The 26,365-nt window shown below is 41.9% G+C and overlaps 2 protein-coding genes across 2 annotated transcripts in view; one reads left to right on the top strand and one right to left on the bottom strand.

The window, feature by feature from the left end:
- The window catches only part of B4GALT4 (beta-1,4-galactosyltransferase 4), a 101,605-nt gene extending 89,997 nt beyond the window's left edge, over positions 1-11,608 (bottom strand). Inside the window, exon 1 of the mRNA XM_060198316.1 lies at positions 11,469-11,608. The gene's annotated coding sequence lies outside the window, so the exon portion shown is untranslated. The remainder of the gene's footprint in view (positions 1-11,468) is intronic.
- A 34-nt stretch (positions 11,609-11,642) lies between these two features.
- The window catches only part of ARHGAP31 (Rho GTPase activating protein 31), a 143,639-nt gene continuing 128,916 nt past the window's right edge, over positions 11,643-26,365 (top strand). The window contains exon 1 of the mRNA XM_007532109.3: positions 11,643-12,501. Coding sequence (XP_007532171.1) covers positions 12,402-12,501 — 100 coding nt within the window. The 5' untranslated portion in view covers positions 11,643-12,401. The remainder of the gene's footprint in view (positions 12,502-26,365) is intronic.

Here is a 26,365-nt window from a genome sequence, read left to right as displayed (position 1 = left end):
CAACTACCATATTTCCAAAGAAAAATCACATTCCAAGTACTGGGAAATGTGGGTAGGAAAAGCACAGTTTAGCTAATGCCATGGCTAGATTTCCAAAACAACCAGCAGGACACATGCTTTGGCCTGTGGATTCACAAATGCAGAGCTGTTTGGGAAATGTGGGGTCTTAGAAAAGATCATTTGAAAGAGTAAATCCAGGTATGTTCATGTTAATCTGAAAGGCTTTAAAAAACATCCTTAGAAGGATGCCATTCATTTGTAAGCTATAAAGGAAGTAACCAGACTAAACCCTTAGATTTTGATACAAACCTAAAAATCAAGAGAGTTTAGGGGGAACAAAGGGTGGAAAGGTTCTAGTGGACAATGGCAGAGAATTATTGTTACTTCAGTGATGAGTGTGGATTGGTGACTTACACTTAAGGAGTTTTGTACTTACACATAGTTTTGTAGTTTAAATTAAAAATTCCAGTGAAAACCGCACACACAAAAAACTATTTTAGTAAATAAATAAAATTCCCTAGGTAGATTCCAAACTGAATTAGAACAGAAACCTAAAGCTGTTTTAGCAATCCAGGCCAGTGAAATAACTCACTTGGATAGTGTGTTGCTTTGACATGTACACAGTACAGATTTGAGACTGGCCCCCATTATGTTGGTACTGAAGGAATATTCAATGGTGTGGTCTATTTTATTTGCTGTCCTCTGCCTCTCTGTCTCTATCATAAAAGAACTGAATGAATGGATAGATAAATAAATAAAAGAATAGCAACCCCAAGAAATCAGAGAGGACTTCCTATGAAATCAACACAGTGGTAAGATAGAAAGACATCCGACCTTAAAGAAAGTACAAGTTGGTGAAACTGATGCATATTAAACTAGCTTCTTTGACTTCCTAACACTTCTAGCATCAATATTAAAAATTAAGTATTTTGTGTATTGAGAACTATAACTAGCAGAATCCTCCCTGAAATAAATATAAAAATTTTTAAAGTTTGATTATGACTGAAAACTGGTATCATTTCACCACCACACTTAATTGCAGTGACAATGAAAATGTATATCCAAAAGTTATAATGAATACATTTACACATTGAAGGTAACATTTGGCATATATCATAATTCCCAAAATAATTTCTGCTTATTGTGTTCCCAACATAAAAATAAACGCAGGTCCTGAAATACCTTTCAGAGATGGATAGAATGTATAGACCACAATCAGGACTCCCTCCCAAAAAAGCCAGTCCACCAAAGACAACACACCCTCCAAGTTAGAACATTATGCTTGATAGATTAAATTATGTCTAACAATGGTGGCTACCCTTTCTCAAAATGTTCTAGGTCCAAAGCAGGTAAATTTAAAATAAATAATTTCAAAGCATGTTGCAACTGGGAAATATATAAATCTCAACTGAATTTTAAAACAAAGTCTTATAAATACATTTCTTGTGGAACGAAAGGATTAGGATGGGGGAAATGGGAGCAATGACCTCAGAAACTGAATAATGAAGAAGGAAGCAGAAGAATAGTTCAGTGAGATAAGAATAATCATTCTTGCTTAACTAGTACCTAGGCAGGTACTAGATACTTTCTTTATCTTACATTATCCTTATAACAGTCCTGCAAGCAAGTTATCTTCTCCATTTATTTAGCAATGGGAGACAAAGCTTCAGAGGAGTTCATTGGTTCAACCAAGGCCAGAGGTTAAGTAAGAAGCAGAAACAGACAGGGAACTCAGGTCAGCCTGAGCCCAGTGTCGCTGAGGCAAAGCTCCCACCAAGTGCCTCTGCAGGGTCTCCACTGTAAGAAAGGACTGAGCAGCAACACCAGGCCTGTGGGGGAAGAGAGCGGAGGTTGAGTATGAGAGATCAAGGCCTAACAACAACTGTGTATTGGGAAAACAATTTTGTTCAAGAGGGCTATTTATAGGGATGTTTTTCCTCAGCGCTCCCTTCCCCCACCTCCTCCCTTTTGTGTTAAAAGGCGCCTGGCAGATTGGTAAAAGGTTACAGGCAATGCACAGGAAACTCGGGAACACAATGAACGGGGCGGGGACAGATCCCCACCCGCCTAAGAAAATCGCTAACTGCAGTATGCAGAGACCCTGAAGAAGACAGATGAAGTTCGGATCTCAATCTCACTCTTACTGTGGTCTTTCTCAGAGACAGAAAGAAGGCAACTGCCCCAAAGCGTTGCAGAAGAGAGTGAAAATGGAAAGGGGAGGCAAAATGGGCCGAAACAGAATTTGAGAATTATTAAAATCAGTCTGATAGCCACATCACCCCCATAACTGAAGAGGCTCATAATCTATGAGTAATCCAGGTTGTTTTAACACAAATTCTCTGTTCATTACAGCACAAGGAGGAAAAGAAGAGATCCCAAACCTAGAACCTGCTGCTAGGTGCTCAGGCCAAGGTGACTTTCCCTCTGTGCCAACGAAAAGAGGTTTCAAGCCAAAGTGATTCAAGTCCAGAGGGATCCAAATTCAGCCTTGGAGACTAAGGGCAAAACCTTGGGTAGATTCAGAGGGCAGTACAACAGTGATTCAAGGCACAGGGTTTGGCTCAGCCTCTGGCCTTGTGAAATATTTTCTATGCTTGTGACTTTAGGAAGGAAGTTCCCTGCTGCTGTTTGGCAGTATGTATACTGCCTGTGGTGGTGGAGTGGGACAAGGGGATCTTGTGCTGCCTGCCTTTCTTTGTTCATCCTTTCTGAAACACTGAAGATTCATTTAATGTGACGCTGTGCATGATGGGTCAAATGTCAGTGTGGTTTTTAAAATACTGCAGAACACAAAAGATCTCCAAGCCTCTTGGCTTTTGAACAGCATTCAATGCAAAGAAATCAGAGTATAACTAAAAGATTTAAGAGTTGGGCTGGGCTGGGATGATATGCTGGGGATAGGATGGAATGGTTATTTCTCAAATAATTAAAAAAACACTCTGTGTAGATGTCTTGTCTAATCTTTATTCCTAACCTGGCCACTGCTACCCAGTCCTGCATTTTACACTATCAATGAGTATTTCTTTCTCAAACTACGACTTAACCTTTCTCCAAAATAGAGCTGTACCCTTACCAGTTCCTAATCTTATCAACTTTGAGTGGTCCTGGATTTGACTCTTCAACCTCCAAATAGACTTTCAGACAATAGTTCAGTGCTGAATAAGCATCAGTGTTCCAGGTTCTGAAGAGGCACCCACCACACAACCTTATCATAAAAAGCTGATAAGGCTTCATCCCTTACAGTCATCTTTTTCTTTCAAACTATTTTTCTCACTACATCTTTCAAAATGCCGAGTTGATGATGAAACAGCCTCTAAGAAATCACACTTTAACTGGGAATTGAGGTAATGTTTCCCAATGCCACTTTTTTTTTCATAGTGATATAATTTTGCAAGTCTAGAAACTAAAAGGGAACTAAATATGAAATACAATACTTCAGAGAAAGAGAGAGCATGATATATAATAATGACTATGCTTTTTTTTTTTCAATTTCTTTTTTTCCTTCCAGTGTCAGAGCCGCACACACTCATGATTTCACCAGGTCACTTTTTTTTTCAGTGATTTAATATTTATTTACAAAATTATAAGATAATAGGGGGTATTTGTGTGGAGTTGTACCCCTCCTACCTTATGGTTTTGTTAATCCTTTCTTAAATAAAAAAAAAAGATAATAGGGGGTATAATTCCACACCATTCCCACCACCTGAGTTCTGTGTCCCCATTCCCTGCACTAGAAACTGCAGTAGTTCTCACAAAGTTACAGATATTGTTTGACTATTATTTCTATAACTATATATTTATATATATGTGCCTTTTGTTCCTAACGTCCTGACTTCTCTTCCTTTCTAAATCACACTTAAACTTATTGCTGCTTCTAAATGTCCTTCATTTTTTCCTCTTTTCTCTCCTGGTCCTGATGGTGGTGGAGTTCAGAGCCCTTTGGTCACCTTCCCCTAACACTTCTCCCCTTCTGGGTGTATGGACCAAAAATACTATTTCTTAATTAATTAACTTATTTTTCTTTATTGAGGGGATTAGTGGTTTACAATAAACAGTAAAAGACAATAGTTTGTACATGTGTAACATTTCTCAGTTTTCCACATAACAGTTCACCCCTGGACCAAAATACTTTTTGAGGTGCAGAATGTGAGAATTCTGGCTTCTGTAATTGCTTACCTGCACCAGGCCACTGCTTTATTCAGAGAGAAAGAGATTCCCCAGCTGTACCTTTCATATGATATTGCAGCTAGAACCTGAGCTGTATGTGCATGGTTATCTCTCTGGCCCAATTTTTGCTTTTTTTTTAAATATATTTTTTTATGTATTCCCTTTTGTTGCCCTTGTTCTTTTATTGTTGTAGTTAATATTGTTGTTGTTGATGTCGTCATTGTTGGATAGGACAGAGAGAAATGGAGAGAGGAGGGGAAAACAGAGAGGAGGGAGAGAAAGATAGACACCTGCAGACCTGCTTCAGGGCCTGTGAAGCGACTCCCTTGCAGGTGGGGAGCCGGGGGCTTGAACTGGGATCCTATGCCCGTCCTTGAGCTTAGAGCCTCCTGTGCTTAACCCACTGTGCTACTGCCCAACTCCCCCTGTTTTTTTATTGCCACCAGGATTATCACTGGGGCTCAGCCTGCCTGAAGACCTCATTGTTCCTGACGGTTCTTTCTTTCTTTCTTTCTTTCTTTCTTTCTTTCTTTCTTTCTTTCTTTTTTCCTTCCTTCCTTCCTTTTTCTTTTTCTTTTCTTTTCTTTTTTCTCTTTTTTTGATAGAGACAGAGAAATTGAAAAGGAATAAGGAGAGATAGAGAAAAAGAAAGTCAGACACCTGCCACACCGCTTCACTATTCATGAAGCTTTCCTCCTGCAGGTGGGGACTGAGGCTTGAACATGGTTCATTGTGTATGGTAATGTGTATTCTTTACTGGGTGTGCTGCCACCTGGCCCCCTTCTACACCATTTTTCTTGCCTCCAGGGTTATCGCTGGGGCTCGGTGCCTGCACCACGAATCCACTGCTCCTGGAAGCCATTCTTCCTCTTTTGTTACCCTGGTTGTTTTTATCATTGTTGTGGCTACTATTATCGTTGCTATTGATGTCGTTGTTGTTGGATAGGACAGAGAGAAATGAAGAGAGGGGGGGAAGACAGAGAGGGGGAGAGAAAGATAGACACCTGCAGACCTGTTTCACGGGCTGTGAAGTGACTCCCCTGCAGGTGGGGAGCTGGGGGCTTGAACCGGGTTCCTCATGCCAGTCCTTGCGCTTTGTGCCACATGCGTTTAACCAGCTGCGTCACCGCCTGACCCCCTCTACACCATTTTTTAAGCCAGGAATGAGACTATGTCAAAATTTTCTCTTCATCCATGCTTATATTTTTTTCTTGGCAGTCCATTTACAGGCCTAACTGACTTACATGCTTGCAGAGGTGCTGGAGCAATGGGAGAAAGGCTGGCACTTTTCAAGATGTCCCTGAGCAGGCTAAACTTCACTCCTGCATCTGGGATTAGTAGGCTGGCTCTGGCTCTCCTTTATTTTATTTCCTCCCATCAGGTTGACCTCTCCTTCCCTTTGTCCTGTTCTCTTAGAGAATGGTAATGTGAACCTCCCCCAACCTCACTAAAAATGCTTATTCAACTTCACTTGGACAGTTAGAAGCAACACTTTGAGCATAGCCTAAATCTTGGAACTCAAAGCACAAGGAAACAGAACTTAGAATAGCCTATTTTCCAGAGGACCTTCTATTCTACCTGTCCTTATTCTCTACTGGCGTCACATCCCCAGGCAGCAGGACTGTAGGTGGGCATACACTGTTTCTCACAGTAATGTCAAACCCAATATATTAATATTAGTCTGCTAGAATATCTGGGGAGATATCTCAGTAGCAGAGCACAGGGTTTGCATGCCTAGGGCCCTATGTTCAATCTCCATCACCAGATCTGAGCAGTGGTCTCCCTCATAAAAAAAATAACAATAATTTTATATTACTCTGCTAGGGCTTCCATTTAAAAAATATATACCATAAATTAGATGACTTCATTGATAAAACTCCTTTTCTCATTGTTTTAGAGGCTGGAAGTACAAGCTCAAAGGGCCAGCAGGTTTAGTTTCTCCTGAGACCTGCTGTCTTACCTTGTGGCCAGATAGCTTCTCACGGTGTCCTTACATGGTCATGATCTCTTCTCGATGATGCACATCCATGATGTTGCTCTGTGTCCTGGTCTCTCCCCTGCTTATAACCTCACCAGCTGTTTCGGATTAGAGCTCGCTCTAGTGTCCTCATTTGAATGTAATCACTTTGAAAATTTTACCTCTCTAGAGGTAAAATACAGTCACATTCTGAGGAGCTGGGTGTTAGGGTTTTAGTATATGAGTTGGAAGGGCACAATTCAGTCCATAACACCCCAAAATAGTGATAACACTACCATCTTTAAATGGCAGCCAGAGTGGAAAGGAGGAGAGAAAATGTTCCCAGCTATAGGCTAAATTAATACTTTACCCCAGGATGTAGAATCAGAGCATATATTAACCACAGATAAGGAATCATTTGAGTACTTAGGCAATGAGAAAGTAGGAACAGCTCTCAATTGGTTGACTGCTAACTCTAGTTTTGTGGACAAGCTGGAGAAAAGACTGGGTCAAATCTCCTAATACTCTGTCTTCTGCTTGCATTTATTTATTTATGACAGTGAGGACTGCTACAACCTCATTGTGTCAGGAAAAAAATTGTACTATGACAATCTGTGAAAGGCATAATTTGTATTATCACCTAATAGCTGAGTCTCCCTGTGAACATTCCTGCACTATCTCCACATAACCTTGCTTCCTAATAGAAAATCCCATAGGGACCCAAATGCATCTTCTGGTTCCCACAGATCCAGAAAAAAAAGGTGCACATTGTTGAGAAAGAGAAAAATGGGAAAGGAAAGATATAAGGAGAGGGAAGAAAGAGAATAATTCTTCAGTGTTCTGAGCAGAGGCTGCTTCAGGATCAGCAATTAGAGGGGCCAGGGGGCAACTGGGGAAGGAAACAGTTCTACTGCTCTGTGGATCAGCTGTCACCTTGTGGCTTCACTATCTGCCTTGATAAATTGTGATGTCTTCTCACCAGGAGGTACAAATAATTGGGAGTTGTCAAATAGAGAGGAGAAGCCACAATGGACACGGTTTTCAAATTGTTTCATCTGCTCAGGCAGAATGGACACTGAGCAAAGCGTTCAGCTTGACCTTAACCTCGATCTTTAAACAATTTAAACCGAACTTATCATGAAGCAAGGTTCAAGTAGCCCTGGGATGTTCCATGTTGAAAATTCTATGGTTTTGTATGTCACTGGGAAATTCTCAGTAAAGCATCTTTACTTAGAAGAATCTTAATGCTAGGTTAAGGGCACTATCCTTATTGATTCACCTAGAGAGCTCTGTTTGTGATAATCTGGGTTTGATAATGATTAAGATGACTTGGTAGCTGAGTTATAATATAAGGTGTTTTGAAAATTACTTTTAATTTGCTGTTTCTACCACTTGGATTAGCTCCCAACCTTAATTTGCTATTTCTATATTTAACCAGAGGACCTTATTGTAAGGAGACCATACTAATAAAAACTTCATGTAATTAAAATAAATTCATATATTGAATAAAGTCTGTTGATGAGTTAATATTGTATCAATGTAAATTTCCTAATTTTGATAGTTATACTCTGGTATAAGATACTATTTGGTTATCAGAAAAGTCATGACATATTTTTGCACAGAAAAATACGTCATGGCTTTTGTGACAACTTAATAGTATTTGGGAAAACTGTGTGGAAGTTATACAGGACTTGTGTTGTATGCTTACATTGGGTTGTTCTAGTTCTCCCCCGCCAAGAGAATTGGATCAGTCCAGTTATTTTCGTGGGCCCGCTTGGCCCCGCCCCTAGGAACCCCGCCTGAGTTAGAGAGTTACACAGTTGGAGAGTTGCAGAGTTGGAGAGTTGAGGAGTTCGAGAGTTGGAGAGGGTTCCGGAGTTGCAGAGTAAGAGAGAGTGCTTGCGCCGCCGCAAAGAGACAGCAGAGTTCTGTTTGGTGATTAGTTTGGTTTAGTTTATGAATCGTTGTTCCTGAATAAAGAAATACAGCTTCCCTGCCCAGCCGTTGTCTCCGCATCTCTGTTACCCGCCCGTGAAGCTAGCCTGGCTAGAGGCCACCGAATTTTAACAACAGACTTGTTTAACCACTTTTTGTCAATGTTTATAAACTCTAAATAGTCTAAATGAAAAATTATTGATAAAAGGTGTTCTGAGATTGGAAGACTGTGTGGAGGTCCTTACACAAATAAAAATGGAATTACCTTGTGATCCAGCAATACCAATTTTAGGTATTTATTCCAAGGACAGTGAAACACAAATTCAAAGAGACATATGTTCATAGCTGCATAACTCACAATAGCCAAAGAGTAGAGGCAGACTAAATGCCCATCAAGGGATGACTAGCTAAAGATATCATGGGATATATTTATGCTATGGAATACTACTCTACAAGAAAAAATATTATATTGTGTCATTTGGGGGGAAATGGATGGAACTGGAGGTGATTATGTTTAGTGAAACAAATAAAGAAATAAAAACAATTATCAAATGGTTTCACTCATATGTAGAATCTAGAAAACTAATACACATGAACTTGAAAAAAAAAAAAAACAGAAGCAAGCAAACTGTAAGACTTGTGAGAACTTCGGTGATTATCTTTGGGAGGTGAGAGGGTGAGGATACAGAGCTCTGGTGGTGGATGTGATGTGGAACTATACACCAGAATCTTACAATCTTGTAACCTACTATTAATCACAAATTTTTAAAAAATTAAGTGTTCTGAGATATTTAAAAATGAAATTCACAAAGTGTGACAATTCATCTATTATTTGTGCCCTGATGGCCAGAACCCAGGAAAAAAATACCTTTTTGAACTAGGGAAATAGCATAGTGATTTGGCAAAGGACTTTCCTGTCTGAGACTCTCAAGACCCTTGTTCAATCCCCAGCACCACCATAAACCAGAGTTGAAAACTGTTCTAGTAAAATAACAACAACAATAATAATAACCTTTGGCTTCTATCCTCTGCTGACAGAATGATAAAATCCATAGTTGATCAGATGAAATTATGAAATTATGACTACGCAAGTTGTGGTTAACAACTTTCTAAACAATTGTTAATAGTAATAATTACAGTTTCATAAGGAGTGCTTCTCTATAAGTAGAGGCCTAAATCATTATACCAAATATCCTGCAGAAAATGTTCCTCAAGTAACTTACAAAATGCTTAGAAATTACTGTCATGGAGAATAATCATTGAGGAGTTTTGAGCAAAAGTAGGCATGTACCAATAGCAATACTTCAGGAAGAGTGATCAGATTTTTAGTCAATTACTTGGATAAAGTTGGAAGAGACTGGGCTTATTTTTAAAATTTGTTTAATATCTTCATTTACTTATTGGATAGAGACAGACAGAAATTGAGAGGGAAGGGGAAGATAGATAAATATAGACAGACAGAGAAACAGATAGATAGACACCTGTAGCACAGCTTCATCACTCATGAAGCTTTCCCCGTGCAGGTGGGGACCAGGGCTCAATTATCATTCTAACAACTGAGGAGTGTATGATCCTCACTGATGGGGCTCCCAAAGGAAGAAGCCTAAAGGAGATACTTATTTTATTTTACTTTATTTTATTGGGGGGTTAATGGCTTACAGTAAACACAATTGCTCGCACATGTGTAAAATTCTTAGTTTTCTACAAAATGCAATTATCCACAGGCCAGGTCCTCCTCCACTATCATGCACCAGCACCTGAAAGACCCCTATCCCCCAGTTTGGTGTCATACATCAAACCTAGTCCAAGTTCTTTGTGTTCTCCCTTTGTGTTCTTCCTTCTCAATTTCTATCTATCAGTGGAATCATCTCATATTCATCCATCTCTTTCTGGCTTATCTCAGTTAACATGAGTCCTTCAAGCTCCCTCCAATATGAGATTTTTAAAAAAGGTGAATTCATCATTTTTAATAGCAAAGCAGTAGTCCATTATGTATATGTATACCACAGATTTCTCAGCCATTCACCTGTTGTTGGACACCTAGGTTGCTTCCAGGTTTTGGCTAATACAAATTGTGCTGCTCTGAAAACAGGTATACATAGATTTTTATTTATATATTTATTTTTGGGATGGGTGTGTTTGGCTCCTTAGGATCTATTCCCAGAAAAGGAATTGCCAGGTCCATAGGGTATGTCCATTTCAAGTCTTCTGAGAGGCCCCTAGACTGTAAAAGATGCATTTTGAAGGACTCATGGATTTGGGGGTGGGACTAGTCTGGAGGTGTGGAAGGAAAGAGAGAAATGAGTCAATGATTACTTGAAGATGTCTGGACTAGATGACTTGGGCAATGCTGGTGTCACTGGGGAAAAAAAAAAAAAAGACAACCAGAAAATGGAAGGAAGGAGAGAATATACACAGAGCAGGGCTGAGAATCAAATAGCCCCAAGAGACTTAGTAGGTACAAACTAGGGAGGCCAGGCCTGGAGTGCCACAAGGCTGGATCCAAGAAAGCTGGCAATTATTTTTTTAATGCTGGCAATTATTTTTTTAATGCTGGCAATTATTTTTTTTAAAGTTAAAAGCATGATGTGCCCCAAACCAAACATCTGTGGACCAGATTCAACAAGCAGGCTATCAGTTTTGACCTCTGACAAAGAGAGAGGCCAAGGATTAAAGTTCATGAACTAACACAGTGATACACAGAGCGATAAGTAACTATAAAGGGACTCAATAACTTAAAATGTAAAGTTTTTTCAACAATCTTAGCTGCCTGCATGTCCTTATCCTACAAGCCTATATATGGCTTTGAGTTTATACAGTAAATGTAATTTCCTCAAATGGTTAAATCACAAGAATTTGAGTGCTTATTGTGTGCTGAATGTACAGAAGTCAAAGAATTTTAAATCTGACTGGAGAAGGGGGAAAAAAAGCTCTTCTGAAAACTTTGAAAGAAATGGCGAAGGAATATCGGTCATCTTAAATGGGAGATCTCTCTGCCCCAACCCCACCCCACTCCGAATTATTTCTATTTACTAAACTGTATGTTTGTACGCGTGTGTGTATGTATGTTTACAAGTGGTGTGTGTGTGTGTGTGTGTGTGTAAACCAAAAGATCTGATTTCCTGAGCAGTGATCACAAAGTGGCAGGCTCTCTGCTTACCTCTGCAAGCCACCTGGCTTGAGGGTACCCAGGCACCCTAGAGGAGAATGGGTGTGGCCGGAGAAAAGTCTAAAACCTCTCCTTGCCACATTACTCTGCTGGAATCCCAGTCTTTGTCTCTGTCACTCCTCGTAAAGTGTGTAGGAGCCGGCAAGCACCGAAATAGAAAGTGTCAAGGAGATGATGACAATGGGGATTAAAAAAAAAAAAAAAGCGACCTAGCACCCTGGATCCCCAAAACCAGCGCACCTCCTCCAACCTCTTCAAAGAGCTGTCGGCAAGGCAGGAAGCGGGCGGATCCCGCTGCTTGTCCCTGGGGGAGAACTGCGATTTCCTCCCGAGTTGCCCAGCCATCTCCATAGTCTCCCGAGAGATCTCCCGAGAGGGCCGGAGTCTCTCCCCTGCGCAGGACTCTTCAACCCACCCACCTACTTCCTCCGGCTCCACACACACACACACACACACACACACACACACACACACACACACACACACACAGCTGCCAAAAGTTTCCACCCTCCGCCCCCCCTCCCTAGCTAACTTCCTTCCAGCATTTCCTGAGCTGGATGATCCTAGGATTTGTAAGACAGGAAAAAAGAGAGAAAAAAAAAAAAGAAGAAGAAGAAGAAGAAGTAGAAGGAAGGCGTGAGGGCGGGCAGGATAGACAGGATGCTCGCGTTTCGCGTTAGCGGAGGGGTCTGAAGGCAAGACCACGGACGCAGCGACGAGCCCCCGCCGCCACCCCGCTCCCCGCGCCCTGGTGCTGCCCGAGGCGCCTTGGCGAGGCGGGACGAGCGCTCTCCCTCCCTTTTTCTCTCCCTCCCTCCCTCCGGAGCCCAGGAAAACACCCCAAGACGCCGCAGGAGCCTGTGAAAGTCCCTGGGACTCCGACTGAGGAAGTGACACTCCCAAGCGAGCCGGCCACCCGGCTGCCAGCTCTGCACGGCCTCGGCTGCCGCGGCCCTGGAGGAGCGCGCCGTGGAGAGCAGGCTCCTCAGCCGCGCCGGGCTCAGCGCCCCACGGGGTCCATGCGCGCCGCCCCGGGCCCCGGCTCTTCCCACCGCCCATGCGGCCCCCCAGAGCCGCGCTGCAGCCAGTGAGCTAAGCCGGGGGATCTTCTCCGGCGTGCTGCCAAGCAGAGGGGAGGAGGGGTCGGAGGGGCAGCCTCTTTGGGACTAACTCATGAAGAACAAGGGTGCTAAGCAGAAGCTGAAACGAAAGGGAGCCTCCGGCGCCTTTGGCTGTGACCTGACGGAGTATCTGGAGAACTCAGGACAGGATGGTAATGTGACACGGTCTTTCCACTCCCCCAGCCCCCCCAGCCCCTTTCATGTTTGTTTGCGGGAGCACGGGTTTTCTCGGGAGGTGTATTCGAGTCAACTCACAGGCTAATGTAACTGCAGGACTGGATGCTCCCGGCACTTTGGATAAAAGCAGACAGATGGTTTTTAAGGTGCTCGGGGCCGCCGCCCGACATCCACAGGCTGTGTCAGTCCCTCCCGCCCGCCGCCCCGGGCCGTTAATGGGCGGTGCTGCTGCCGCTTCACCCGCGCCTTGGGGGGACCCCAGGGCGGGGGCGGCAGGTAGGGTTAGATCCACAACCGAAAAGTTTGACTCTTGGTGGTGGTGGAGGAGGAAGAGGAAGAGGGGAACCTAGGCTTTGGGTATTGGCTGGACCATGTTGGATCTTGGTGATCAGTGGGCTTTCCTGGATACATAATTAGGGCCGCCCTAGGTGTCCCTCTCGGGTTCTCTAGTTTCATCTGCTCTCATCTTTTTTTATTAAAGTGCTGGAAGCTAGGGGGTGCGGTGCGGTGGATCCCGGCTGGGGGAGTGGTTGCACAAACATTTTCTGAATTTCTGAACGGATGCCAAATATATAATACCTCTCCCTCCCTCCCCTTCCCAACCCCCAGACCCCTTAGGTCCTCTTGGCTTTCAGATGAGCATTTGGTGCATCTAGACTAGAAGGGTGTTGTAAAAACGGTCAGAGGGCCTCGACTTTAAAATAGTTGAAGGTATGTGGGAGAAAAGGAGACCGTCTGTTTTCAAGATCTGATTCAAGGGGGAAAGGGAATTCTGCAGGGGTAGACACAATTTAAAGACGTGTGTGTGTGTGTGTGTGTGTGTGTGTGTGTGTGTGTGTGTGTAACAAACTAGAACATAATAATAGCGTTTGAGGTTAGAAGTTTTTAATCATAGGAAAGTTAGGGAAATTGAGCATTAAATGACTCCTTTTGTAAGGTCGACTGGCCCCTGCACTTACCCCTGACAAAAAGGCCTTGTCTTCAGAAACTTCAGTGAGAGAAAACCGTCAGCTATATGGGTCCTGTATTTATACTTAGATGTAACAAAGAGGGGAAACTGAAGGGCTGCTTAACTGTGTAGAATAATTCTGCCTCCAGGAAAGTAATCTCAAAAACTATTTGATTAGCTCATATCCAATGTACATCTCAAAAACAGGCCAGTGCTTTTGTTTCAACTCCCCTTTTTTTTTTATTTAAACTCAGCACCACCTAGTAACTTGCAGTGGTGTGATATTTCTGGAGTATCCTAGGACTCAGAGTGTCCTGTGTCATTGGGACAAATAGCTTAGTAGTTTAGAATTCAGGACAACATGCTTCAAAACTTTTTGCCACTTTTGAAATTGAGGCATAACTCACTTCATTTAATCCTGTCCAGCAATCTGGAGAGGTAGGCTTGAAATAAAATAGCTTACATTGAGGTTTTTGTTGCTGTTGTTTTAATGTGATAGAACTCTAGGTATGCATTGTTAATCCTTACCCTCAGAAGTTCAGAATGAAATGTTTCCTTTCATTTATTTTGTGCAGGGACTTCAGGATAATGTCTTGATGCACAATGAAGTCTCCTGGATGCCACTTCCCACCATGTGGGTGTTTTCTGGGCCTTTCCTCCAAAGCTATGAGCATTGCACAAGGATGCTTGCCAGTCCTGACCCATTCTTATAATACAATAGATGACAGCTTGAGTCAAGAACCCCAGTGCTCTGAAGACACTTGAAGGGCAACCTTGTGCATTTTTCTTTCACTTGCTTTATATTTTGGAAATACATATATTCATGGATATATATGCTGGGATATATATATATATACACATATATATATATATATATTTACACACACACACATATCCAAAACCTCTGCTCAGTATGTGCTATACCACATCTCAGTGGCTTCTCTAGATAATCTTTTCATTATTTTTATTTGAGAGAGAGAGAAATCATAGCACCACTCCTCCATCTATGGAAGCCCTCCCATGTTCTCTGTGCTGCTCCCATGTGGCAGCAGGGCTAGAACCTAGAGCCTCATATATGTTAAATGAGTAAACAGAGTGAAAGAATGACTTGCCCTTAGGAATTTAGAACAGCTACATCTGCAAAGTCTCCATTGTTTTATCTTTGTTCTTTGAGATATCAGGGCTATATTACTCTCATCATGTTAAAAATGTTATTTTACGGGGAGTCGGGCGGTAGGTAGTACAATGGGTTAAGCGCAGGTGGCACTAAGTGCATGGACCGACTAAGGATCCCAGTTTGAGCCCCTGGCTCCCCACCTGCAGGGGAGTCACTTCACAGATGGTGAAGCAGGTCTGCAGGTGTCTGTCTTTCTCTCCCCACCTCTGTCTTCCCTTCCTCTCTCCATTTCTCTCTGTCCTATCCAACAACAACATCATCAATAACAACAACAATAATTAAAAAAACAAAGGCAACAAAAAGAAAAAGAAATAAATATAAAAAAATTTAAAAAAGAAAAAAATGTTATTTTACAAGCCTTTTAACTAAATGTTGTAACCTTTTGCCATCCTTAAAAATCTAGATAAGACAGATACACATGCATGCATACATTTTCAACTTATAAAAAGGCCTATAGGACTAAAAGACTAGCAGTCCTTATCAAACATTTAGAGGATGTATTTGTGTGGGCAAGACTGTTTATCCAGGTGACTCTAATGTGTCATCATTATGGGGAACCAGTGGGACAGAGGAGAATCCCTTTTTGACAAGGGTCTAGTAAAGTGACAAAAATTATTGAGAAGGGTGAATGTTTTCAGCCCTTATAGATCTGGCTTGGCATGGGAAGCAGAGTGTATCTTTCTCAAGGACTTTGTATTCCCAGTCTTTTATTCCTGGTCTCAGTTATCCTCCACTGCAGGAAACAAGAGCACTGGACTCAGAGAGGAGAGGTAGGAAATGCTCTTAGGCACATTCTGACTTCAGAAGGCTTCATCCACAGTATCCCAAGTACATGTGACAAAATTACGTGGCTTTCATTACATAGCTGTGAGCAAGGGCTTTTGTATTGAGTGGAGGGGAAAAAAGAGAAGAGAAAAGAAAACCTCTCTCTCTCTCTCTCTCTCTCTCTCTCTCTCATATATATATATATATATTGCCTCCACAGTTATTGCTGAGTCTCAGTGCCTGCATTTTGAATCCCCTCCTCCTGGAGGCCATTTTTCCCATTTTGTTGCCCTTGTTATTGTTACTGTTATTGTTGGTATTGCTGTTGTTGTTGTTGTTGGATAGGACAGAGAGAAATGGAGAGAGGAGGGGAAGACAGAGGGGGAGAGAAAGACAGATACCTGTAGACCTGCTTCACAGCCTGTGAAGTGACTTCCCTGCAGGTGGGAGCCAGGGGCTGGAGCTGAGATCCTTATGCTGGTCGTTGTACTTTGTGCCATATGCACTTAACCCTCCAGCCCCTGCTACACTATTTTTTAGCATCAATAATGAGGAAAAGATCATCTCTTCTCTATATATTTTCCAGATGGGAAGAGAAAGTTATCTGGTTCCCAGGGAAGAGTCCAGGGTTGGGGTAACTAGAGGAGACTTGAAAGAGGCCCAACCCATGTTGGCCAGGAGTGACATCATGCTATGCCTAGGTGTTCTTACCAAGCTGGAGAAAAGTAGCCAAAGAAACAAAAGGGGGAAATTGGCCCCTGACATTAGATCCATATGCAGTTGAAGAAAGACCATGCAGAGCAGGAATTCAACTTGGCATCTTTGTGGATGCCCCCAGAAACCGTGTGTGTGTGTGTGTGTGTGTGTGTGTGTGTGTGTGTGTGTGTGTGTGTGTGTGTTCTAAGTCAGAGGGTTTCTGTTTTCATTAACTTCCTAGAGACTAAGGATTACAACTTGCCCTGAGCTATGTCTTTTCTAAATTGAACACCTGTTTATCACAGAAACCCCTGCCCTGTCAGATTTGTCTAATGGAAGGTAGCAGGGTGAGGCCATAGCAAATGACAAAAGTAGATGACATTCATTCTCTGTGTTCTGCTTGGAGATGTACAGAAGCTTCCCGTATCCTGCTGTCCTTAAGCACCACTAATTGCCACCAACTATGACTTCCACTCCAGCTGGGAACTCGCCCTGTCTAGCCACACAGGCTTTCCTAGCTTCCCTACATCTCAGTTGTTCTTTCATCCTCTGTACTCCTGGACCTGAACCCAGTTTTTGTCTATCCAAGTCTATTAAGCTTACCCTAGACCTTCAAACTGAAGTAACTGTCTTGTCAGTCTAGCAATGCACAGCACTTCTCAGCCTTCTGGCTTCTAATTACCATACTGACTTTTCACCCTCTGGCTTCTGGGCTGAATTTCCGAAGTGTTGAGCAAAGGAGCAGTGTCCAAGTCAGCTTTCCTTCCTTTAGGGGTAAAGTTCTTCTGTGTGATGATGGATGAAAGTAGATTTCTGGTAGTGATTATTATGTAACCTACACAGACAGTGATCTATAATGCTATCTATCTGAAGCTTATGTAAAGTTATAAACCACTGTTACCTCAATAAAAATGTATTTTAAAAATATGGGAGATGGTGGAGGTAAATAGCATAATGGTTATGCTAAGAGATTCTCATGCTTGAGGCTTCAAAAATCCAGGTTCAACACCCCACACAATAAGCCATAGCTGAGCAATACTCAGGTAAAAAAAAAAAAAAATATATATATATATATATATATATGTGTGTGTGTATATATGTATATATATATATAGTAGGCAGAAGATAGCCTTACATGGCAGAGAATGGAGCTACCTACAAATAAAAGAAGAAGGAGAAAAAGAAGAAGGAGAAGAAGAAAAAGAAAAAGTAAGAAAGAAAACAAGATACACAAAAATAACAAAATCCAAGTCTTATTAGAAAGGAAGGTAAATATTTTTCTGTTCAAGATAAGAGTTTACACTGAATAGAGAAAGAGGTCCCAAGCATTCTATGTGACTTAGTTATTTATCTTCCCAGATGCCTGACACATTGTATCACAACTTCCCCAGTTAACTTTTTTTTTTAGTGATTTAATAGTGATTTACAAGATATAAGATAATAGGGGTATAATTCCACACCTTTCCCACAACCAAAGTACTATGTCTCTACCCTCTGAGGTAACTTCCATAGTTCTCTCAAGTTTATAGTTATGAGTTGACTATATATATTTTTTCTTTTTTTAAGTTCATGTGTTTTAGTTCTCTATATTCCACTTATGAGTGAAATCATCCAGTAGTTGTCCTTCACTTCCTTACTTACTTCATTAATCATAATCACTGCCAGTCCCATCCATTTAGTCCCAAAGGACACATTATAGTCTTTAAAAAAAAAAAAAAAACTGCAAAGTAGTATTCCATTGACTATAGCCCATGGCTTTTTCCTTGCCTTCCTTCCTTCCTTTCTTACTTCCCTCCTTCCCTCCTCCTCTTCCTTCTCTTTTATATTTATAAAACTCAACTTAGTGATTTTACTCCACTGTTAAAGGCTTTTCCCCCTAACTCTATTTAAATAATCCTCCCTACCTGCCAAAATTTTTAGACTTTTAATAGGAAAAATAAAAGGCACATACCAGAGAAGCACATAGGCCATTTGGGCAAAGATGGATGATCCCATATGGAAGCTGATGCCCATTTTTATTCACTTCTAAAGTCTTCACTTCCTTTTGAATCAAGACCTATACCTATTATGTCTTGGTGTCCTTCCTTTTTCTTCTCCCCTCTCAGATAAAGGAATGAATGCCCGACTTCCTCAGGTGTTCTCCAGGTTCTCTTCCATCTCAGTGATGACAAAAATAAAGGTTCCAGATCACAAACAGTCTGGATACCCGTGGGACTGGTGTTCAGAACCCTCTGGTCATCTTCTCCTAACATTTCCTCCCTCTGGGGCTATGGACCAAAATTCTGGAGGTAATTCTGATTTCTGTAATTGCTTCTCCACTGAACATGGATGTTGGCTGGTCGATCCATACCCCTAGCCTGTTTCTATCTTTCCCTAGTAAAGTAGGGCTGTGGTTAGCTCTTCACTTAAAAAAAAAATTATTAGTGATTCAATATTGATTTACAAAATTACATGTCAACAGGGTATAATTCCACATTGTTCCCACCACCAGAGTTCTAAATCCCAAGTTCCTCCATTGTAAACCATTGCAGTTCTCTCAAGGTTGCAAATTTGGGGTTAACTGTCATCTCTACAACTATCTGTCTATATTTGTACATAATTGACCCCTTTTTCTTCCAGGTCCAGTCCTCTCTTCCCCCCCAAGCCACACATAACCCTGTTACTACATCCAAATATCTCCCCCTTTTCATCTTCTCTCTCTGGGACCTGATGGAACTGGAGTTTAAATCCTTTATTTATTTATTTATAACATGGAAATATTGACAAGACTATAGGATAAGAGGGGTACATTTCCACACAATGCTTACCACCCAGAACTCCATATCCAATTCCCTCTCTTAATAGCTTCCCTATTATCTCTCTCGGAGTAAAGACCCAGGATCTTTGTAGGGTGCAGAAGGTGGAAGGTCTGGCTTCTGTAATTGCTTCCCCACTGAACATGGACGTTGGCAGGTCAGTCCATACTCCCACCTGTCTCTCTCTTTCCCTAGTGAGGCAAGGGTCTGGGGAGGCAGGGCTCCAGGACACGTGGTGGGGTCATCTGCCCAGGGAAGTCAGGTTGGCTTCATGGTAGCATCTGGAACCTGGTGGCTGAAAAAGAGTTAAGAAATAAAGCAGAACAAATTGTTGACTAATCATAAATCTAAAGGCAAGAATTTTGCAGATGAAGATGGGGTGTGTGTGTCTCCGTTTTGGAAAAAGCTAGTAGTCCTATTTTAGGTATATTGCAAGGGGCCCATGACTTTACTAGTTTTTGCCTGAGCCTGACAGCTAATATGCTGGTGAACCCAAGTTATTATCTAGGGAGATGGTGTCATAGTTGTAAAAAGGAGTAGAAAGCTGAATCAGGGAAGAGAGTAACTCCCAAATATGGGGAAAATATATACATATTGTTAACTGTAAACCCCATCAATTTAATTTGGGGTCCATATTCAGCACAGGAGCCTATGTAACCTCTGCATCCCTGTAGGCCTGAGCTCGAATTCTGTGGTCACAGCTAGGAACATACCAGGATGCACTAATTTCAAGACCCATCTTCCTTGGGTAGTAGGTAAAGTATGTTGTCCAACCTCCCTTTGGAGAATGGAACATTCCCTACCATTGTTGATCCACACTGAGGGAAAGGTTCTATAGTGGCTCACAAAGGTGGGGGTTAATATTATGTTGTTCCTGATGGAGATAACCACTGACAGTGGAGAGAGGGATCTGTTAGAGGTCTAGGTCCATCATGTCTGTGGAATCCTGGGACTCCCTGACTAGGCCCCAGGTGATGGGGTGGTGTTAAGAGCCCTCTTATCCTCTTCCTCCTATCACTTCTCTCCTACTGGTAGTATGGATCAGAGTTGTTTTGGGGAGCAGAAGGTAGGAGTTCTGGCTTTTGTTACTGCTTCTCTGCTGGATTTGGGCATTGACAGGTCAATCCATACCCCTACCCTGTTTCTCTCTTTCCCTAGTGGGATAGGGTTCTGGAGAGGTGTGTTCTAGGACACATTGGTGAGGTTTTCTGCCCAGAGAAGTTAGGATGAAATCATGGTAGCATCTGCAACTTGGTATCTGGAAGGTGGCAGGATATAAAGTGAGAAAAAGTGGTTAATGAACAAGAACCAAAAAGTAGGAATAGAGCAGATGAGATTAGGAATTTTAGGCTGGAAGAAAGGTTGGAAGTCCATTTTAGGCATGTTTCTTTTTTTTTTTTTTTCCTCCAGGGTTATTGCTGGGCTCGGTGCCTGCACCATGAATCCACCGCTCCTGGAGGCCATTTTTCCCCCTTTTGTTGCCCTTGTTGTTGTAGCCTTGTTGTAGTTATTATTATTGCCATTGTTGATGTTGTTCATTGTTGGATAGGACAGAGAGAAATGGAGAGAGGAGGGGAAGACAGAGAGGGGGAGAGAAAGATAGACACCTGCAGACCTGCTTCACTGCCTGTGAAGCGACGCCCCTGCAGGTGGGGATCCGGGGGCTGGAACCGGGATCCTTATGCCGGTCCTTGCACTTTGAGCCACATGCGCTCAACTCAGTGCGCCACCGCCCGACCCCCTTTAGGCATGTTTCTAGGGGTCCATGACTGATAGTTTTTGCTTGAGTTTTATAGCTAGCATGAAATGGGATAAAAGCATTGTCTTGAGAAAAATGGTATCAGAGTAGAGAAAAGGGCTAGAAAGTTAGATTAGGGCAGAGAGTATCTCCATTCTTGAAAATATTCTGGGATAGAATTAACTATTTACCTCCATCTACCAGATCCAGAGCCTATATTTATATTTATATTTATATTTATATTTATATTTATATTTATATTTATATTTAGCACCAGAGCCTGTGTAACCTTTAAGTCTCTGTTGGGCTCTAGCTAACTCTTTATCTTCAGATGCTTCTGAAACCTTCCCTGATCCTCCCAAATAACATGTTTCTGCTGAGCCTTCCATTGGGGATTTTAGAAGTTACTGCCCAAGATAGCTGAGGAAACCTGGAGCAAGTTGCTTCTCTCTGGCCTTGGCGTCCTCACTTGTGAGCTAGAGCTCAGAGGAAGATAGTGCATTAGTATGGGCTGAGCACTTAGCAGAGGGCATGTACCTTGTAAACTTGCAATGCAGCTATTACTATCATCACGTTCAGGATTTGCCTCTGTGTACATATATGCCTTAGGCATATACATGCCATTCATGACTATATGAATGAAAGTTCCAGTGAAATAAATAAGTGATGAATAAATAAATAAGTGAAATGGGAAGCAGATTGTTGGCCCCACTAATTGTAGAGGCTGGTTTATGCAGGGATTTCCCACCATGAGTGGGATGTGGACCATTAGTGATGGAGGAGCAAGATGTCAACCTGAAACTACACAGATATAGAAACTCTTTCTTCAAGTTCTGTAGAGGGAGTTTGTGGGGATAAAACAGCAACCTCATCTGCTTGGGCTTAGAAAGGCACCCTCACACAAACATACACACACACACACACACACACACACACACACACACACACACACACACACACTCCCTCTCCGTCTCCCTCTCCCTCTGTCCCTCCCCCTGTCCCTCTCCCCTTCCCGTCCCCCATCCCTGCCCCTCTCCCTCCCCCCTCCCCCTCCCTGGCCCTCTCCCTTCCCCTTCCCCCATTCCTGTCCCTCTCCCCTCCCCCTTCCCCTCCCCCTGTCCCTCTCCCCTGTCCCTCTCCTCTGTCCCTCTCCCCTCTCCCTGCTGCCTCTCTCCCCCTCCCCTTCTCCCTCTCCTTCCCCCCTCTCTCTTTCTGTCTCTAGGCTTCTAGACTGGAACAGAAGAGCTAAGAGTGAAGTTTCAAGGCTTTAAATCTGGAGCAAAGTAACTGAATAACTTGATGTAACTTACTCTGTGTAATCTGGGCATGACAACCCACACAGAGAACAGATGAAGAATGCTCAGGGCAGTCTGGTCATAGACAGCAGCAACCCACATACAGACTAGAAACTACTACTTCCACCTACCCATATCCCTCCTTCCTGCCCACTTACCAGGCTTCTGCCAACGGCCCCTTGACCACAGGCAGTGCCTCGCCCTTCCTCCACCACTCCCACCTCAGATGCCTTCCAGCCTTAGGAGGCCCAGGTGTTAAAACTGCTCAGGAAGCTCATTCACTCCCCTGTTGTACCTTGAAGTCAAGTGGACCATCTGCTGGGAGATGTGTGGTGAGGGAGGGGGGAGGGGTGGAGTCCTGGCTTTATGCTGGAACAAAAGGAAACATTGAAACCAGGAACATTTTTCCTTAGATGATATTCTAGGTAAGAGATACACACACACACACACACACATGCTTTTTGAGCTGTAATTTTCAATACATTCATTTTCTATTCCCTCTTAATTTATTAGGCATCTGTGGGCAAGCCTGGAAAACTTTTCTGTGAGCTAGGGAGGAAGAGAGAACACATTTGGAATACCAGAAGCTGGCTGACTAAGGCGTGTCTAAAGCACTAGCTGGGGACAGTGTGTAGCAGGGAATCACCCCCTCACCACCCCCACCACCCCCACCCCCGAAGAAATGTCCTGGGAGTTTGTAAAGTACTAGGTGGATGTGGAGGTGGGACTGAAAGACTCAAGATTTGATCTGGGGATCAAGAAGCACTGTCACTCCTTTCGCATTAGATATTGTGGCTAAACATTCTGGACCAAAGTAATGACAAATGCTTCTGGATGTGGTTTACCTAGTGCTCATTCTAGAACAGGCTAGGCTGATTCCACTGCTCTCCCGTTCAGCCACTCCACCTGCAGCTTCCTGTCTCCAGACTTTACTTCCTCTACATGGTTCCTCCAGACCAGCCTAATGGCCTAGGAACACAGAATTACTTGCTTTGGAATTTTTGTTTTGTTTTTCATTCACTATTGGCCACGTATTTAACCTAACAGATGATTTCTTGTGTATCCCCACCTTTCAAAAATAGTTTCTTTTCACCTATGGTTGCATATTCTGTCATAGCTGAACTCTTTCTTTTCTAAGCCACAACACAAATGCCACATTTGAGTTTAAATGATTTTGGTGTTCTTCCCTCAAGTCCTGAGTGACGTGGGTCCCCAGCCTGATACAACTCCAGGAGTATAAATAGTACCCCATGTCCCTGCTCATCACTCCCCATACAGTTTTTTTAATTTATTTGTAATTTTTATTTATTTATTTATTTTCCATTTTGTTGCCCTTGTTTTTTATTGTTGTAGTTATTATTATTGTTGTTATTGATGTCATCATTGTTAGATAGGACAGAGAAAAATGGAGAGAGGAGAGGAAGGCAGAGGGGGAGAGAAAGATAGACACCTGCAGACCTGTTTCACTGCCTGTGAAGCAACTCCCCTTGCCAATGGGGAGCCGGGGGCTCGAACCGGGATCCTTAGGCATGTCCACGTGCACTTAACCCGCTACGCTACCACCTGACTCCCTCCCCATATAGTTTTGTTTAACAAGACTTAAAAGAAATCTTGAAGGAAACACACTGACCAAAGTTCAGAGAATAGATACTGACATATATAGCTTTTGATCTAGAAAAAGGAAAATATTAGGCTACTGAATGTCTAAAGAAGAGTGTTTTGAAAGTAGAAAAGGCATCCAGATATGAAAGCTGAATCCCAAATACAATCTACTTGTTACTTGTTTTAGTAGTTGGATGTGTGGTCTGCACTGATTATCTTGTATAAGCCAGTCACTTTGTGTTAGTAATATTTTCAGCATTTGTAAGAATTAGTTTTTGTGGCAATACCGGTTTGTAACATGGCACAGATTTCAGGTGTACAGTCTGTTAGTTAGTCAACTAGAGATATGACAACACGGCCACCACCAAATACTCAATCCATCTACCAGCAGTCATTCAACCCCCTCTGGTGTCCACACACTCTCTGGTAACCACCATATCTTTGTCAGAGTCTAAGGACTTGGACTTCTTTTTTTCCTTTGTTCATTTGCCTGTTTCTTTGTATTCTATAGATGAGAGTGAAATCACACAGTGTTGACTTTTCTGACTTACTTCACTTAGTAAAATCCATGTTGTCACAAATGGAAAGATTTTATCTTCTTATGGCTGAATAGATATGAATATTCCATTATGTATATATATGGCACATTTTCTCTGTCCAGTTATCCGTAGTCAGGTACTTAGGTTGTTTCCATACCTTTGCTGTTCTGAATAGTGCTGCAAGTGAACTTAGGGAGGCATATATCTTATTTATTTAGTTGTTTATTTTATTGCCACCAGGGTTACTGCTGGGGCTTGATGTCTGCACTTTTCCCAGCAATCTTTTTTTTTTTTTTTCCTTCTTCTTCTTCTTTTTTTTTTCTTTTTTCTATTATACTTGATAGGACAGAGAGAAATTGAGAGGGGAGGGGAAATAGAGAGGGAGAGGGGAAGATAGACACTTGCAGACCTGTTTCAGCACTTGTGAAGTGCCCCCTTGTAGCTAGAAAGGGGGGCTCAAACCCGGGTCCATGAGCATGGTAATATGTGCACTTAACCAGGTGCACCAACCTGTCCCATCTCTTCTTTCTTCCTTTCTTTCTTTCTTTTTCTTAAATAAATGGACTTTTAAAATATTTATTTATTTATTCCCTTTTGTTGCCCTTGTTGTTTTATTGTTGTAGTTATTATTGTTGTTGTTATTGATGTCGTCGTTATTGGACAGGACAGTGAGAAATGGAGAGAGGAGGGGAAGACAGAGAGGGGGAGAGAAAGATAGATACCTGCAGACCTGCTTCACCGCTTGTAAAGCAACACCCCTTTAGTGGGCGAACCGGGGGCTCAAACCATGATCCTTACAACAGTCCTTGCACTTTGTGCCACCTGCGCTTAACCCGCTGCACTACCGCCCGACTCCCTCTTTCTTTCTTTTATATTTTTATTAATAATTTAATAGTGATTTACAAAATTATAAGATAAAGGTTATAATTCCATACCTTTCCACCACCAGAGTTCTACGTCATATATCTTTTTAAAAGTTTTTTTAAAATTATTTTATCTTTTCAAATTTTTAAATTATCTTTATTGGATAGAGACAGCCAGAAATCAAGAGGGAAGTGGGAAATAGAGGAGAGAGACAGAAAGATAGCTAGAGCACTGCTTTACTACTCACAAAGCTTCCTCACTGTAGGTAGGACCTGGAGGCTTGAACTCAAGTCCTTGACCATTGCAACATGTGTACTCCAACCAGGTGCACCACCACCTGGCTCTACCTTTTCTTTTTTAAAAATATTTCTATGGGGGGGGCCGGGTGGTAGCGCAGCGGGTTAAGCACAGGTGACACAAAGCGCAAGGACCAGCTTAAGGATCCCCACCTGCAGGGGAGTCGCTTCACAAGCAGTGAAGCAGGTTTACAGGTGTCTGTCTTTCTCTCACCCTCTCTGTCTTCACTTCCTCTCTCCATTTCTCTCTGTCCTATTCAACAATGATGACATCAATAACAACAATAGTGACTACAATAATAAAACAACAAGGGCAACAAAAGGGAAAATAAATATTAAAAATATTTTATTAGTGATTTAATAATGATTTACAAAATTATAAGATAACGGGGTTATAATTTCATACCATTCCCACCACCAGAGTTCAGTGTCATATATCTTTTCAAATGAAGATTTTCATACTCTGCAGATAAGATATCCAGAAGGGAAGTTGCTGAGTCTCTATGGTAGCTCTATTTTTAATTCTTTGAGGAATCTCCATACTATTCTCCATAGTAATTACACTATTTTATATTCCCACCAACAGACCACAAGGGGTCCTTTTTCTACTTATCCTCACCAACACTTACTGTTTCTTGACTTTTTTGGTAGTGTTTATTCTAGGAACCTGTGTGAGATGAAATTTCAATGTAGTTTTGGTTTGCATTTCTCTGATCATAAACAATGTAGAACACCTTCTCATATGTCCATTAACTGTATGTCTTCTTCAGTGAAATGCTTATTTAGAACCTCAGCTCATTCTTAATTGAGTTTTGAGTGTGGTTTTTTTGTTGTTGTTGTCATCATTAAGTTGATATGTTTTACAGATATATTCATTCAGTGGGTTTTATTTTAATAATGACTTCTAGACTTGGCTATTATTATTTTCATTTTAAAAAAAGATGAAAACCAAGAGACTAAATAACTTATCAAGATCATAGAGATAGTGAAGGTTGGGTTTGTATCCAGATCTGTCTGACTCTTAAGAACAGACACAAATACACAAACACAGTCCCTCAGAACAGTCTATCTCATTATTTGAATTTTATATTACATTTTTATTTTTTTAAACTTGTAAAAAATA

The sequence above is a fragment of the Erinaceus europaeus genome, chromosome 9, assembly GCF_950295315.1.
Source record: "Erinaceus europaeus chromosome 9, mEriEur2.1, whole genome shotgun sequence".
Lineage (NCBI taxonomy): Eukaryota > Metazoa > Chordata > Mammalia > Eulipotyphla > Erinaceidae > Erinaceus > Erinaceus europaeus.
The sequence above is the reverse complement of the archived record's forward strand: the minus strand, read 5'-3'. Positions and strand labels throughout refer to the sequence as shown.